Source organism: Narcine bancroftii, chromosome 3, assembly GCF_036971445.1.
Source record: "Narcine bancroftii isolate sNarBan1 chromosome 3, sNarBan1.hap1, whole genome shotgun sequence".
NCBI classification, from domain to species: domain Eukaryota; kingdom Metazoa; phylum Chordata; class Chondrichthyes; order Torpediniformes; family Narcinidae; genus Narcine; species Narcine bancroftii.
The window spans coordinates 227,844,797-227,861,648 of NC_091471.1; the positions used below are offsets into that span (position 1 = coordinate 227,844,797).

Below are 16,852 nucleotides of genomic sequence, written 5' to 3' on the forward strand. Positions count from 1 at the left end.
AAACCCATGCTGTCTTCACCTGGCTTTTGTGCAACGAGACTTGCACTAAGAATTGGGAGGTAATTAAAAAGATGAACCCTGCCTGATTTTCTTTCTTCAGTGTGGTGAGTGGTGAGTCCCAATGCTGTGTCACTGCTATTACTCTTACCGACAATATCGAACTCTGGCTGAATGCTTCTCATTGTCTTTAGCAGCTTTGGAAAGCCACTGCTGTCAATCAAACCAGTTTCCAATTCACCAAGTAAATCTGATGTACACTTGATGGTAAGCCCATCACTATTAACAGCGCCAGTGACGCGGGTACGAATTCGCTGCTGTCTGACAGGATTTTGTAGGTTCTCCCTGTGTCCTCTGGGTGTTCCAGTTTCCTCTGACATTCCAAAGACATACAGCGTTAGTCGATTAATTGGTCACAGGGGCTTTTGTAGCCGTGGGCTCACTGTCCAGTATGGCTGTATCTCAAAATTAAAAATCAATATTTTTAAAAAATTGTTGGAAACTGCACAATTAAAATTATTGTATTGAAGTCGTATTTACTGGCTAGCTTTTATCTCTTGATTTCAGTTGAGTTAAATTAAGGTGAAGAGGTGAGATCTGGATTATATCCCATAAAGTTATTTTGTGTTATTTTCACCATTAAATTCAGACGAGGCTATAATTCCTTAATTGATATCCATCCTGCAATCCTCAGGTGCGGTTTCAATACTTATGGAACCACTAAAATTATGAAATGGAGCCTTGGCTTTTTCCTTGCTTATTTTATTGATAATTGTATGGCATCGGCTTTGCTGCTTATAAATATTTAATTGCTTGAGTTTCTTCACCACACATGCTCCTCTGACCCCTACAGATGTTGCACATTCCAAAATCAGTTTAGCTGTATCTGGAATTTGTCCAAAGACTTATGAAGATTGATGTGAAGAATTAATTTAACACATCAACCATTTCCTGACACCCCATAATATTTCCATTCAATTAACCCATGAAAGAAGCTATTTGGTCTTTGACATATAGTTTTATCTATCACTTTCCAAATGTGATCTTTTGTTGCTGTCTGTTTCTCCATCTTACCATCCTCATTTTTTCATATATATTTCTTGTAACCATCATCATTACATATTTATTTTAATCTATGCTATCACTATATTTTTAAAATTTACACACACAGGACGGTAGCAGGCCATTTCGGCCCATGAGCCCGTGCTTCCCAATTTACACCCAATTAACCTACACCCCCGGTACGATCTGAATGGTGGGAGGAAACTGGAGGCCCCGGGGAAAACACACGAAGACACGGGAGAACGTACAAACTCCTTACGGAGAGGACAGGATTTGAGCCCCGGTCCCGATCACTGGCGCTGCAAAGGCGTTGCCCGAACCACTACGCCAATCGTGCTGCCCCTATGTGTGACTCTTTGTATTTTTCAGAATAATTGTTTACTTTCTAATTATGTTGTGTTTCTGGTCTTTTGTACCTTGGCTCTTTTTTTCCATTTCTCATAGTGACTCATTTCATCACTTCTTGAACTGAACACATTAAATGGGAATTAAAACAACACAGCTCCTTTTATCTGAGTAATTATATCTGCTTAAATCTTGCCCTACTGGCTCTTTTCATGTTCTTTTTCATTTTATTTCAGTTCTAATTCCCTTGCTGTGAAACACGAAAGTCTGCAGATCACAGTAAAAACACAAGGAGCTGAATGAACTCAGCAGGGCTCGCAGCATTCATAGGAGGTAAAGATTATCACTGACGTTTCAGGTCCAGACTTGAAGAAGGGCCCAGACCCATCACATTGGTTATCTATCTTTACCTCCTATGGACGCTGTGAGTTCCTCTGGCCTTTCTGAGTTTTTACTAATGCCCTTTCTGTGTGTGGAATTTTTTTAAAAAGGAGCTTGGCTTTATTATCAAAGGTAGAGTAGAAAATAAGATTTTAGCTGATGGCTTTCAGTCATGCTGCTTATTTTGTTTGATATATTGCCTTGAAGCGGTTATGTCTTTATTGTGAAAGCATAAATGGAATTTAGCATGCCTGGCTATCTCTCTACAGAATACATAAACAAAGCTTGGATGATAACAGGCATGATGAAAAAAAGTAATGTCACATGCCATCATCTTGGCTTGCTATGCTTCTTAGATGAGGTTAATGTCGAGAATCAAAGCCAAAAGATGTTCTGTTGGGATCTTGGTCATCAAAATGTCTGTTCAAATTTACTCATGGCAACAAAGCCAGGATTAACAAATGATCATATTTGTTACAAAGTTTTCATTATGCTGGCCGAAGTTTTCATTATGGTGACCAATGCGATTTGGTCCACAGACGAATCGGCTCCGATTGTAGCCTGCACCAAATATGGCACCAGACACCTTCCCCTTTCCCCAACGGTATGCTGGTGCAGTTGTGTAGGTTAAAACAGTTCCAAGCAGCAAATAACGGGGCCAGCAGTTGACAGGTTCGCTCCAAAGCGCGCTGATTTATCGCTTGGTTCGGCGAGGCTTTTTAAAGAAGCCACCTGTTCCCGCCATTGGGGACGGAAAGTTGCGTCACTGTCTGGCAGCTGTTCAGATTTTGCACATGTGGGCTCTTTCCTTGGGGGAGGGGGAGGGGGGAAGATGCCTGGCACCATCTTTGGTGCAGGCTGGTCTGACCTCACCCACGTTCCAATTGGAACCGGTTCGCCTGTAGACCAAACTGCATAGGTTGCCACGCAACCCCCTCCCTCCAAGAACTGGTGATATTGCCCCCAAAAGTCAAGGTCTGCACTTCCTTTTGTTTGGATGGCCTGGCTCTATGCTTGGGTGCTTGAACTTTAACCGGCCTTTTTAAGTCCACGGGTGCTGGCTTCAATCCATCAATACTGAACACCTTTTTATCCCCAATGTTTTAGCACAAACGTGGACCCATTGTTTTTGGCTACTCTAAACGGCCCTTCATATGGCCACTGCAGCAGTGGCCGGTGCTAGCCCCTCCTGACAAAGACATACTCACAATCCTTTAAGTCTCTGGGAATGGATGTCAGTACTCGCCCGTGTCACGAGGTCGGAATGGGTGCCTGGTTACCCAGTCTCTCACGGAGCTTGCTCAGGGCTGCCGAGCTGTCTGCCTCTTGCCCCCTCTGGGCAGTAGGAACTCACTAGGGACTGCCAGGTGGGTGGGGGGGGGGGAGGGTTTCCATAGACCAATTTGGCTAAAGAAGCTTGCAAGTCATCTTTGGGCGCTGTGCAAATCCCGAGTAGGATCCAGGGAAGTTCATCCACCCAATTTGGGCCTTTAAGCCTGGCCATCAGAGCTGATTTCAGGTGCCGATGGAAGCCCTCCACCAGGCCGTTTGATTGCTGGTGATAGGCTGTGGTGTGATGCAGCTGGGTCCCCAACAAGCCGGCTATGGTGGCTCACGGGCTCGACGTGAACTGGGCCCCTTTGCCTGATATGATGTGGCTGGGATACCAAAACGTGCTACCCAAATTGTGTCTAGGGTCCTGGTGCAGGATTTGGTGGTACTGTGTGTGTGTGAGTGAGGAGGACTGCCTCCGGCCATCTGGTTGAACGATCCACCATGGTGAGGAGGTACCGTGTTCCCCGAGATAACAGCAGTGGCCCTACAATGTCGAAGTGGATGTGGTCACATCTGTGGGTTGTGGGTTGGAATTGCTTCGCGTGGGAGAGGGGGTTTGGTGTGCCTCTAGACCTTAGTGTCTGACACTGTAAGCATTTTCTCTCCTGATCGCTGACCATTTTCTTTTGAGCCCATGCCACATGAATTGACTGGATATCATACGGACTGTGGTTCAGATGGAGGGGTGCACTAGGCCATGTACTGAGTCAAACGCATGCTGTCTCCAGGCTGCCAGGATGATAGTGCGGGAATGCCTGGTGGCTGTATTGCAAAGGAGAGTCTGCTCACTTGGACCCAAGGGTAGGTCCTGCAGCTGCAGGCCTGAGACTGCAGTCCTGTGGCTGAGTGTCACCTCATCTCCTCGTTGCGCCTCTGCTAGCTCAGAGTAGTTGATCCCCTGTGGCCTGGTAGGCCTGGATAGAGCATCTGCAAGAGACCTACTGGATAGCTGTCGTGGACTCCGATATGTTTGAAAGGTGCCACGGCTGTTAGGCTGACCAGGGGTCTGATACCCTTGTGAATGCAAAGGTTAGGGGCTTTTGGTCGGTGAAGGCTGTAAATGGCCTGCCTTCCAGAAAGTATCTGAAGTCCCGGATCGCTGGGTAGAGTGCTACCAGCTCTCTCTCGAAAGCACTGTCTTTCAACTCGGGTGGTCTTAAATGTCTACTGCAAAAAGCCAGGGGCTTCCAATGTCCATCCACAAATTGTTCCAGTACCCCGCCAATTGCCATGTTTGATGCATCCACTGTGAAGGCCATCGGAACATTGGTCCTGGGATGTACTAGCATGGTGGCATTTGCCTGGGCCTCCTTCATTTGGACGACAGCTGCTTCGGCCTCTGGGTTCCAAGTTATGTCTTCCTTTCTACCCCACATCAAGGTGAACAGTGGTCGTCTGATGCTGGTTGCTGATGGGAGGAGGCGGTGGTAGAAGTTTACCATGCCCACAAATTCTTGCAGCCCTCTGTCTGCCTGTTGTACTTCCAAATGGCTTCTACCTTGTGCGGTAGGGGTGTCACGGCGCCATTTGAAACATTATGGCCCAGATTTTCGCGCATGTGGGCTCTTTCCTTTGGGGAAAGGGGAAGATACTCTGCGCCATCTTTGGTGCAGGTTGGTCCGACCGCGCCAGCATTACAATCGGAGCCGGTTGGCCTGTAGACCAACCGCATTGGTCACCACAATGCTTCAATATTCTGTCGAATACATCAGAATCACAATTTATTGAAATGATGTCATCATGAAGTTCAGTGTTTTGTGGCCGCATCGTAGAGCAAACATTCATATTATTCAAGAGTCAATTTATTATCATAGTTATAAAACTGGCTCATATTACATGAAATTTCCTTTTGCCTGCTGCAAGGCAGACAGATTCACCACTGGCAGGAATTACCTAAGCACCTCTCACAGACTGACAGTCAGCAAGAGAGAAGCCAAAGGGAAACCCCCAGAGTCACCGAGTGTCCGTAGATTTGCTTCCGCAGCCTCCACAGCCACAGAGACTCCAGCCCAAACCATTGGCAACCCGAGCTCCTGATCCGAACCTCCGGCACAGTCAGGAACCCATCAACATCCTCGGCTCCTCCTCACATCCCGGTTCTGATACCTGGCACCCCTCCAGCCAGTTCGAGTCAGTCTCCAGCCGTCCGCAGCCCAGCAGGAATCTCCCGACAGCAGTCTCCAGCAGCCCGCAGCTTCTGCGAGTTCCTCGCCTCGACTCTCTGGCAGCCCGCCGCATGCATTGGTCCCTCAGCCAAAGAGTCTGCAGCATAACCAGTTTACAACATTATTATGTAAAAAATACTAATGCACAAAAAGTGAGGCAGTGTCTTTGGTTCATTGATTATTCAGGAATCTGATGCTAGCGGGGAAGAAGCTGTCCTTGTGCCACTGAGTGCTCATCTTTAGGCTCCTGTACCTTTTTTTTAATGGTAGCAGACTGAAGAGGGCATGGCCTGGGTGATGGAGGTCTTTGATGATAGACACCATCTCATGTAAATGTCCTCGATGGTGTGAAATCTGCTGCTGGTGATGTCGCAGACCACCCTAACAACCTTCTAGAGTTTTTCTGTCCTGAGACATATCAGGCAGTGATGCAACCAGCCAGAATGCGCTCCATGGTACACCTGTAGAAACATACCGAATCCCTTCAGACACCTCACAAAGTACAGCCACTGGAAAGCCTTCTTTGTGATGGCATCAATGTGTAGGCTCCAGGACAGATCCCCGGAAATGTTGACACCCCCCCCCCCCAGGAATTTGAAGCTCTTGATTCTTTCCACTACTGACCCCTCGATGAATACTGGGTGGTGTTCCCCTGACTCCCTCCTGAAGTCCACAATCATCTCCTTAGTTTTACTGATGTTGAGCACAAGGTTGTTGTCATTTCGCCATTCAACGAGCTGATCTATCTCCCTTCTGTATGCTTCCTCATTACCATTTGTGATTCTGCCGACAACTATGGTGTCATTCGCAAACTTGTAGATGGCATTAGAATTGTGCCTGACCACACAGTCACGGATATATAACGAGTAGAGCAGTGGGCTAAGCATGCATCCTTGGGGTTCGCCTGTTTTGATGATCAGTGAGGAGGAGACGTTGTTTCCAATTTGTACTGACTGTGGTCTTCAAATGAGAAAGTCAAGGATCTAGTTGCAGAGTGGGGTACAGAGGCCTAGAGTTTGTAGCTTCTTGACCAGCACTGAGGGAATAATGGTATTGAAATGTATTGTTGGTTTTTGTCCTTTTAATATTTTCATTACTTATTTTCCATGCTAATGAAATATTCCACTACTTTAGGCCTATGGAGAATTATATTTAAAGTCTTACTCTTTCTCTATTATTCCAAATTTCTGAATTTAATGCAGCAGTTTAGGGCAGATAATCTGATCTCCCTAACTATAGAGATGCACTTTAGGTATTGGAAAAATTATTTCAAGGCAAAAGACTTTGTGCTATTTCAGGTGAAATAGACGGTGATCTGAATTTGAAAAGAAAGATTATTTAATTTCCAAGGTAAGATCATCAACTCGAAACATTAATTTTGATTCTTTCTCCAGAGATGCCACTTGACCTGGTAAATATTTCCAGAATATTTGTTTTTGTTTCAAATTCAGATTTCCATTTTGTATCATATTTTGTATCATATTCCTTAAAGCATTTCACAATTAAGGGATTATCAGAACTGGGAGAGTGGGAAAACACCAAGTAAGAATGTTTGTTAAAATCTATTGACAGGAGTGATCATAAAATAAATAAAAAATTCAATTTATGTTTATTTTAAGGAAATATTAGCTCATTGCTTATTCAGTTAAGTGGACAACAATACCATAAAACCCCTGGTATCCAAAATTCATGCAATTGAGCAACTGTCATAAAAATCGAGGAAAATAAATTTAAAAAATTAAAATATATGAGAATAATAGGTAAAAAAATACACAAGTTTAAAATTGTAAATGTTCCCTAAAGTAACAGATAAACCTTTGGTGAAGTTGGGAGCAAATATTCAGCCAACGGAGGGTCTTGGTCGTGCTTTGCTCATAGCAGCTGTTTGAATGGAGTTTGAATAAAGTTGTGTTTGAATGAAATGGTGTTGCCCAGGATGAAGAGCTGGCGGATGCTGCTTATCATTGGAGTGACTCTCCTAAAGTGCCTTCTTATCCCTGGTTAGTAACAGCCACCCAGTCAGAGGCCTTATCTGTCAATTTAGGGGTGGGGGGTGGTTAATTATCTATGATGCTGTTGTTCATCTTTCGGGCAGCTCTTTGGAGGGGGAGGAACCTGCAGATCCAATGAAGGTTAAATGTTTTCAAAGAATGTGATTAAATAAAGTAAAATGCTTTAAGGGTTATATATTCAAGCAAGTGAAGTTTGGTCAATGTAAGTACAGTATTTTTGTCTTTTAAACTGTTTATTCTTAATGCAGGTATATTAGTTAGCCATTGTAAAAGTAAGTCTCAAGCAACCGGAAAATGCACTTATCCAGCATTGACCAATTCCCATAAATGCCAGATACCAGGGGTTTTACTGTGTCATGAACAGGGAATTTGCAGACCACTTAGCCTGATGTGTGTAATAGAGAGAATGGAGAAATTTATTATTATGGATTTGGTCACAGGGCAGGGAATCAAGAAAGTCTAGAAATGCTGTGAATGTATTGAATACACAAAGGTGCTGGAAAAACTCTGCAGGTCCTGCAGCATCCACAGGAGGAAAGGATACGCTGTATAACTCATGTTTCAGGTCTGAGCACTTCAGCAAAGAATGAGCAAAAAGCAGGCTGGCACCTGAATGAAAAGGTGGGGTAGGAGAGAAGAAGTGGCAATGGATGGAGCACAGGCCAACATCCAAAGGGCCATAGGGCAACATGGATAGGAGGGAAAAGCTGAGAAATAATTTGGGAGGGGAATCACCCTGTGAACACAGAGGCAGAGGAAAGGAGACAGAGGGATAGGGTGTGTGTGTGTGTGAGAGAGAGAGAGAGAGAGAGAGAGAGGGGGTATGGAGCAGCAAGAAAGACATAAGAATGATGTGGGGGGGGGTGGGGTGGGGGGGGGGGTTTGTTGGAGAAGGCCTAATTAAAACCAGTGAAGTCGATGTTGATGCTGTATCATTGGAAGGTGCCCAGACAGAATATACAGTGTTGTTCCTCCAATTTGCAGGTGGTCTTAATTGGGCAGTGCATGAGACCATGGACAGACACGTCAGCATGCAAATGGGGTGGAGAATTGAAATGGGTGGCCACTGAGACATCCATGCTATTGTGGCAGACAGAGGTGAGAAGCTCAATGAAGCGATCTTCCAGTCTGCGTCTCCTCCAATGCAGGAGATGACCCCTGCAGATTCACAAGGAAATGCTGCTGCACTTGGAAGGCCCGTTTGAAGCCCGGAATGATAGTGAGGGAGGAGGCGTGGGCAATTCCTATGGTTGTAGGGAGCAATTAGTGGGAAGGGATGAGTGAATGAGGGAGTGGTCACTGCAGAGGATGGAGTGGGGAAGATGTGCCTCATTATTAGTTTGTTGGTGAGATTAAACTGGTTGGCAGAAAACGCTGGAAACACTCAGCAGGTCAAACATTATCTGTTGTAAAGAGTAAAAGAGTAAACATTTCAGGTCATCTGACTGGGATCAAGAAAACAAATTAGTTTTAAGTTGTGGAGAGGGTGAGGACAAAAGGTTTGACTCTGACAGGGTAGGGACAGTGTTGCTTAGATGATTTTGGTGTTCGCTGACTGGTTATTTACTGATTGGTATGTTGAGCAGAGAAGTTGATGGGAGACTAAATGCACAAAGAGTGGCGTTGAAGTTGTGACATGCAGGTCAGACATGTGTGACCTAAGGGTATAGTGTGAAAGTTGAGAAGACCAGGCAGTGCCAGTGGAGAATTGATAAAATTGAGTAAATATTAGAGGATGCAACAAGGTTTCAAGGGATGAACTTAATAGGTGAGTGCAAAAGAGGAAGTGTGGAAAAATGTGAAGCCCACCACATTGATCAAATAAATAGAAAAGCAACATATATTAAATGATGAGGGATCACAAATGGTGGGAGTTCAAAAAACTATAGGTTGCTTTGTACATGGATAACTGAAAGCAAACATCCAGTTTAGCATAGTGTTATGGTGGTGCGACCCTGTTACAGCGCCAGCGATCGGGACAGGAGTTAAAATCCTGCACTGTCTGTAAGGAGTGTGTACATTTTTCTCATGTCTGTGTGGGTTTTCCCTGGGGTCTCTGATTTCCTCCCACCGTTCAAAAAGTACTGGGGCTGTAGATCATTTAGGTGTAATTGGGCATAACAGGCTCAGGGGTCAAAATGGCCTGTTATCATGCAGTATATCTAAATTTAAAAATGAAATTAGGAGAGCCATCAGTATGTTGGTCTTCATTGCAACAAGATTTTCATTCAAGAGTAAATATACCTGACAGCAGGGACATATCTACGCAAAATAGCGCCTATGTCGGGATGGCCAAATAAATGGCGGCAATGAGCTATCGCGAGAGCTGACCTTGGTGGCTGCCATGTTATATCTGGCATTTTATAATTGAGAGCGAACAGTAGGACGAAGAAGGGGGATGAGTACACCGAGCGTAGAAGAAACAGGGAAGTGTTCCTTGTATGTCCGGGGTGGCAGCGGCAGCAGCACTGAGCGGGCGTGAGGGTTGCAGGTGACGGCCTTCAAGTAGTGCCCCTCCTTCAAGTGGCACGTGGCATGCCTGCCATAACCTAGATACACCCTTGCCTGACAGCAATTAGTCAGTGAGATTTGACCTTCAATATTATGTCTCCACATAAGGAAGGATAACTTTGGCTTGGCTTCGCAGACGAAGATTTATGGAGGGGTAAATGTCCACGTCAGCTGCAGGCTCGTTTGTGGCTGACAAGTCCGATGCGGGACAGGCAGACACGGTTGCAGCGGTTGCAGGGGAAAATTGGTTGGTTGGGGTTGGGTGTTGGGTTTTTCCTCTTTTGTCAGTGAGGTGGGCTCTGTGGTCTTCTTCAAAGGAGGTTACTGCCCGCCGAACTGTGAGGCGCCAAGATGCACGGTTTGAGGCGATATCAGCCCACTGGCGGTGGTCAATGTGGCAGGCACCAAGAGATTTCTTTAGGCAGTCCTTGTACCTCTTCTTTGATGCACCTCTGTCACGGTGGCCAGTGGAGAGCTCGCCATATAACACGATCTTGGGAAGGCGATGGTCCTCCATTCTGGAGACGTGACCTACCCAGAGCAGTTCGATCTTCAGCAGCGTGGATTCGATGCTGTCGGCCTCTGCCATCTCGAGTACTTCGATGTTAGGGATGAAGTCGCTCCAATGAATGTTGAGGATGGAGCGGAGACAACGCTGGTGGAAGCGTTCTAGGAGCCGTAGGTGATGCCGGTAGAGGACCCATGACTCGGAGCCAAACAGGAGTGTGGGTATGACAACAGCTCTGTATACGCTCATCTTTGTGAGAGTAGTAAAGGTCCATCAGGTGAGGACCTTGGCGCATGAAGACAGATTAAGACAGATTATTTGGAAGAATGAGAGTTGATGCCATTGAAACATGCAAAACTCTTATGGGTCTCCACGGCAGAGTAATTGGAAGATATTCGTCTAGAGTCAATTTTAAAATAAAGAGATGGGAAAGTTTCTGCTCAGAGAGAGTGGTCGCCTTTAAGATTGTATAACCAAGAGGGCTAAGGATGTTCAAATGCTGAAATCTTCAAGACAGAGAGAGCAATAGACTTGGACATTAAGGGAATCAAGGGATAAGAGGTAGAATGTGGTACAGAGGTTGAAAATTAGCCACCATCTGCTTGAATGACTGAGCAGGCACTTGGAGGTTGATTAGCTTACTCTTGCTTTCATTTCCAATTCAGAATTGGAAAACCTGTAGCTTCAGGAATGTTCTTTTAATTTTCTTTGTGTGTTATTTTTGAATGCATTGATTGCATTCAATGTTTCTTTCACCTTGACATGAAATACTGAAAATTCGCTTTGATATTGAAGCACATGGCATCATCGTGCATATAACAGCAAACATTCATTGTGGGATTCTGTCATTGTTCATTTGAGCCACGAAAGCCTTCAATGCTTTTTTCCTCCCCCACCCCCACCCAACCCCCAAAAGGGATGTATGTGTGGTGTTGTACCTTGTCACTTCAGATCAAACAGAGTGGAATTTGATCCAGCATTCAAGTGAGTGAGAGAAAACTTCCTTTATGCAAGGTTTATCCAACGTTCTGATCTGCTTGTTTGATCAAAAATAAATCAGTGTTAATCTAGAGGAGAAAGACATCCACTGGTCATGCTGCTTTTCCCTTGATGTGCTGAGACAGTCCTCTCTTCTGTAGTCTATTATCTGGTTCAGTGATGGTTATCTCTCTTGTTTGCAGGTGAGCGCCCGTACCAATGTCCCTACTGTGACAAAGCTTTCAGCAAGAATGATGGATTAAAAATGCACATTCGAACGCACACACGGGTAAGAGATTATCCTTTCTACTTCCACTTTTTCCATGAACAGAGGCAGCTCTGTCACAATGAAGATAATTAAAGTTAGCACTTGTTTTAAGATTTTTATTATAAGACTGTCCCACTTTCTATATCTCATTCATTTTTGTAGATGTAAAATTAGTGTTTAATGCATTTTACAATGTTTATTGTCATATATAATGCACAATGTATACAGGAACCAAAATTCTTATTTGCTGCATGTACTTTGTTTAAAAAAAATGTACAACTAAAACAGCTGCATACTAAATAATTAGTCAAATTAAAAGATAATAAATACACAACAATTATATGGATAATAAACATTTACAGTTGTCCAAATGCTATCTATTTATCTGCCTGCCTCCTCTATCTATCTGTCTATCTTTTTATCTATCTATCTATCCATCTATCTCAGATTTCAGATTTATTGTCAGAGTACATACATGACATCATTTATAGCCCTGAGATTCTTTTTTCTATGGACATGGCAGAATTACCACTAATTGGTAGTGCAAAATAAAAACTGGACACTGCGTATACATGTAAACAAATAAAGAAGCAAATGAAAAAAAGAGAATTAAAAAAAAATTAATAAAGTGCACAAGTAAAAGTCCTTAAATAAGTCCCTGACAGAGTTTGTTGTTGAGGCGTCTGATGCTGGAGGGGTAGCAGCTGTTCCTGAATCTGGTGGTGCGAGTCTTTTGGCACCTGTACCTCTTTCCCAATGGCAGCAGTGAGAGCAGAGCATGTGCTGAGTGCTGTGGATCTTTGATAATTGCTGCTGCCCTCCAACCGCAGTGTTTCCAGTATATGTTCTTGATAGTGGGGAGGGTTTTGCCTGTGATGTCTTTGGCTGTGTCCACTAACTTTTGGAGGGCTTTATGCTCAGGGGTATATGGTAGAATTTTTCTACCATATACCTGTAGAAATTTGCCTGGGTTTCTGATGTCGTACCAAACCTGGGCAAATTCCTGAGGAAGTAGAGGTGCTGACCTGCTTTCTTGATGATGCCACTGGTGTATTGGGTCCAGAAAAGATCTTCCAAGTTAGTGATTCCCAAGTATTAAAATTTGCTCACCCTCTCCACCTATGATCCCCCAATAATCTTTGGCTTTCCCTTCCTGCAGTCAACCATCGGCTCCTTAGTTCTGATGACATTGAGTGCAAGATTGTTGTTGGTGCACCATTCAGCTAAGTTTTCAATGACCCTCCTCTATGCTGACTCATCACCTTCCTTTTTACAACCCACTATCGTGGTATCCGCAGCAAATTTGTAGATGGTGTTGTTGTTGTACCAAGCTGCACAGCCGTTGATGTAAAGCGCATCGGGCAGAGGGCTAAGAGCACAGCCCTGTGATTCGCTGGTACTGATGGAGATTGTGGAGGAGATGTTCTTGCCAGTGCTCATTGATTGTGATCTGGAGTTGAGGAAATCCAGGATCCAATTACACAGTGGGGTGTTGAATCCCAGGTCTTGGCATTTACTGATCAGCTTTGAGGGGATAATGGTGTTAAATGTCAAACTGTGGTCAGTGAAGAGCATCCTGATGAATGCATCTTTACTGTCCAGGTGTTCCATGGCTTTATGTAGAGCCACTGAGATGGTGTCCACTGTATCTATCTATACATATAGCTGCGATAAATTCTCATTTTAGCAATCTTGCCCCTCATATCGTACCACCAAATGATTTCCTATTAAGCCACAACATGTAGCAGGCAGAGCCAGAAATCAATATAAAATAATAGGATTTGCACGAAGAAGGATACAACTTCACTGGAACAGAGGACAGCCGATATTTACAAAACCACAAATGAAGAGATCAAACAAGATAAAAATTTGGCTGCCTCCTGTCAACGTATGGATCTCTCATTCAGTTTAGCATTTACGTGAGAATTGGAATCCAAGTTTTTGTATTCTTGCTGAGTTACACAGTGACACAGTTACATTGTGGTGGTGCCTCAAGGTGGCAATTGATCAGAAAGGAGGGTGATTTCTACCTGACTGCTGCCGGCCTTCAGGAGGCAGCCCACTTTCCCATGCAGCAGTCTTCCACAAACACCTCAGCAACTACATTGAAACAAGGTGAAAGAAGAAGTAAGAGGGAGTGTTTTTTTTTAATGACAGTTTGAGTTGGGGTTTCAGGTGTCCTTCAAAATTGAGATACGTAGTTTCTTGCTCACCAGGGCTCTCTTTTGTCACTTATTTATCATGTGATTGATATTTCTAGTCAAATTCAGGCAGCTTAACAATAAGTTGAGTGGAGGCAAGAGTTCAAATCCTACTATGTTAACTGGAAATTTAAATGCACGTTGTAAAATATCTGGTACAATATGCTATTATCTATCAATGGAATTAGAGTAAAATTCAGCTGGTTCACTTTTGTCCCTTAAGGACAGAATTCCGTGATCTTTATGCTCTGATCTCGACTAGCAGTGCAGTTCTAAAGAGTGTGCAGATAAAAGAGGAACCAAGAAGTTTTGTGGAGCTGGAACTTTCAAAGTAGCAGGACATATTGGTGATTAAAAAACCTATTGGGTATTTGCCTTGAGAAAAGCAAGGTAGTTGGGCTGAACATTTATAAAGCTCTCTATTGGCCACAGTTACATTATTGCATCCAGTTATCACATTTTAGGAAGAGCGTTAAGGTCCTTTGGAGAGTGCGGAAACGATTCACCAGTAAAAGTTCACGTCCAAGGTCAGGCTGGAGCTGGGATTGTCCTCCGTAAAGGGGGATGTATATTGGATTAATAGAGATTTAGATAAGCAAATCAGAAAAAAAAGTGATCCAATTAATTGAAGCTGCAAGAGCTAATGGAAGCAAATTTGAGTTGTTGAGCAGAAGATACTCATGGAATGTGAAAGGACGGCTGATTGATCTGTTTTCTGTCAGCTCCAGCGACCCAGGTTAGGTGCTGCCCTTCAGCACTGTTTTTGATGTTCTTTCAGTCACTGTGTAGTTTCCTCCAGATGCTCTGGTTTCCTTCCATATACCAAAGATATGGGCTGGATAGGTTAAATGGCCACTGTAAGTTAGCCTTAGTATATTGGTGAATGGGAGGCTCAGAAGCTGAAGGTGATATGACTTAGTTTAGTTTATTTATATAGCGCATTTAAAACAACTCACATTGACCAAAGTGCTGTACAGATCATAATTACATCTCAACTTAAGCAGCTATTTATAGTGCAGTGTGGAAAAGTGGGGAGAATGGAATGAGATCAGTGTAGGATGAGTGTAAATGGGTATTAGATGGATTGAGTGAGCTGAAGGATCTGTTTCTATGCTTTTTGGCTCTATGGGGTCTTGGTTCAATTATGCAGGTCATTGAGGAGACTACACCAAGAACACAATGTAGAAATTTGTTCTCCCTAACAAAGGCCTATAGTGTTAGAGTGGGGGAATAGGAGTGACTGGATTGCTCTGCAGAGAGCAGTCATGACCTCAATGGGGCAAATGGCCTCCTGATGTGGCATATTTCTATGATTGTTAATTGACTCCTGATTTCAAGGGTAATAAATAATAAAATTAAAAAATAACATAAACAATTGTATAAAAACAATTACCGTACATGTTGGCATATAAGATGGCTTGTGTATAAGACGATGCCAGAATTCCCACTTAAAATGTAGCCTTTGAGCACCACTCAGTGCATAAGGCTGGCACTTACCGCTGCCCAATCGTCCTTTACCGACTATCCCACTGACCAGTGGATTGATTCTGTCACAATATCTTAAAATCAAATTACCCAGTAAAGGTTTAAATTCTATTGACATAAAATAAACCACAATTAGCTCCTTTAATGGGCCATTTTAAGTCTGAATGGAGCCGATGGCAATCGGACTAGGCGGATGGACCCCATGGGGAAGTGCTCTGACTTTGCTGTGCATCTCCTATTGCAAATGACAACTGGTGTATGCTGTTTGCTTTGTTTGTTGTGCTGTTATTTTAAGGGATGTTAGACAGGTTTGTAATATGTTATTGTTTTAATATAACATTACTGTTAATGCAGCTTCCCAAAAACGTAAGTTTCAGTAGAAAAATATTTAGTACTTGGACCGTAGGAGTTATGTGTGTGTTTTATGCTGTTCTTCATCACTCTAAACCACAGGATATTAAGGTTTGGATTTTATAATTGACATACAAGATGACCCATGGATTTGGGGTGATAATTTTAAGGTTCAAATACTGTCTTATACACCAACATATACGGTAATTTATCGCATTTAGGAAGGACCTTTTTTGACACATCCAGTGAATTCATTGGAGACTTGAATTGTCCACTTACACATCCATCCCACAATTCCTGATTCGCTCCACAGACTGTCAACCTTGAATATATGAATGTCCTAGTTATTGGTAAAATTGGTTGGTTTATATGTGAATTATTTGCAAATAATGCACATTAAAATCTCCTTACTTTCCCCTCAGTTCTCTTATTTTTTTTCTGGATCAACATAAGTGGGCAGATAACCTGCTCCTAGGAAAATCCAATTTGAATCAGGTATCATGTGGCGAGTGGAGTTGCTTTAGGGGCAACTCTCCCATTGACACGAGAAACGTTACTCCAGTAAGACTCACAATCTGCTGTGCCCCACAGATATCACCAAATAACAAACTAGCTTCATTTCAACATGCAGCAGGAAAAAAACTGCATTTGTTTTATAGCCAGTGACCAAAAAATGAAAATTTGTTTGAATTTATTTCTTCATTAATCCTGTTCAGCATCTGCCTCCTAGTGGTATGTGATATAGAGAATTTAGGTTAAAAAGACTTAAGTTAAAATGTGATGATTAATCATAAACAGGGAAGCCAGAACGGACAGAGAGTTTACTAGCAGTCAAGGACAGAAGGAGCTGCTGAATATGTTTTTTTAAACCTATCTTTTCATGGTCATAGTGAGAGACATGCAGGAGACAAAGGATTGATAAAAAGTGTGAGAAACAGAATTCAGTGAATGTAGAGTTCACAGCGTACGTAACGAACGTGATAATTAATAATGCAGTTATACTTAGAATGTTTTTGTAATACTAACCAATTAAAACAGTATTAATAAGAAGGGGAAGGGCAAATAATAAAGGTATAAAAATCAATGCACTGTATGTATCGGGGCTTAACTGGTGAGAAACCAGTTGAGTCCAACTCTGCAGACTTGTAAATAAAGCTTGTCGTGTCATCAGTTTTAAAGAGACTCATGTGTGAGAAGTTTTATTTCTGACAGGTATACCTCTAAAGGCATCCATTTTCGTAATTCTTTCCCTC

The 16,852-nt window shown here is 43.2% G+C and overlaps 1 protein-coding gene across 1 annotated transcript in view; it reads left to right on the top strand.

The window, feature by feature from the left end:
* prdm5 (PR domain containing 5) overlaps positions 1-16,852 on the top strand; it is a 516,233-nt gene that overhangs the window by 397,461 nt on the left and 101,920 nt on the right. The window contains exon 14 of the mRNA XM_069926793.1: positions 11,498-11,583. Coding sequence (XP_069782894.1) covers positions 11,498-11,583 — 86 coding nt within the window. The remainder of the gene's footprint in view (positions 1-11,497; positions 11,584-16,852) is intronic.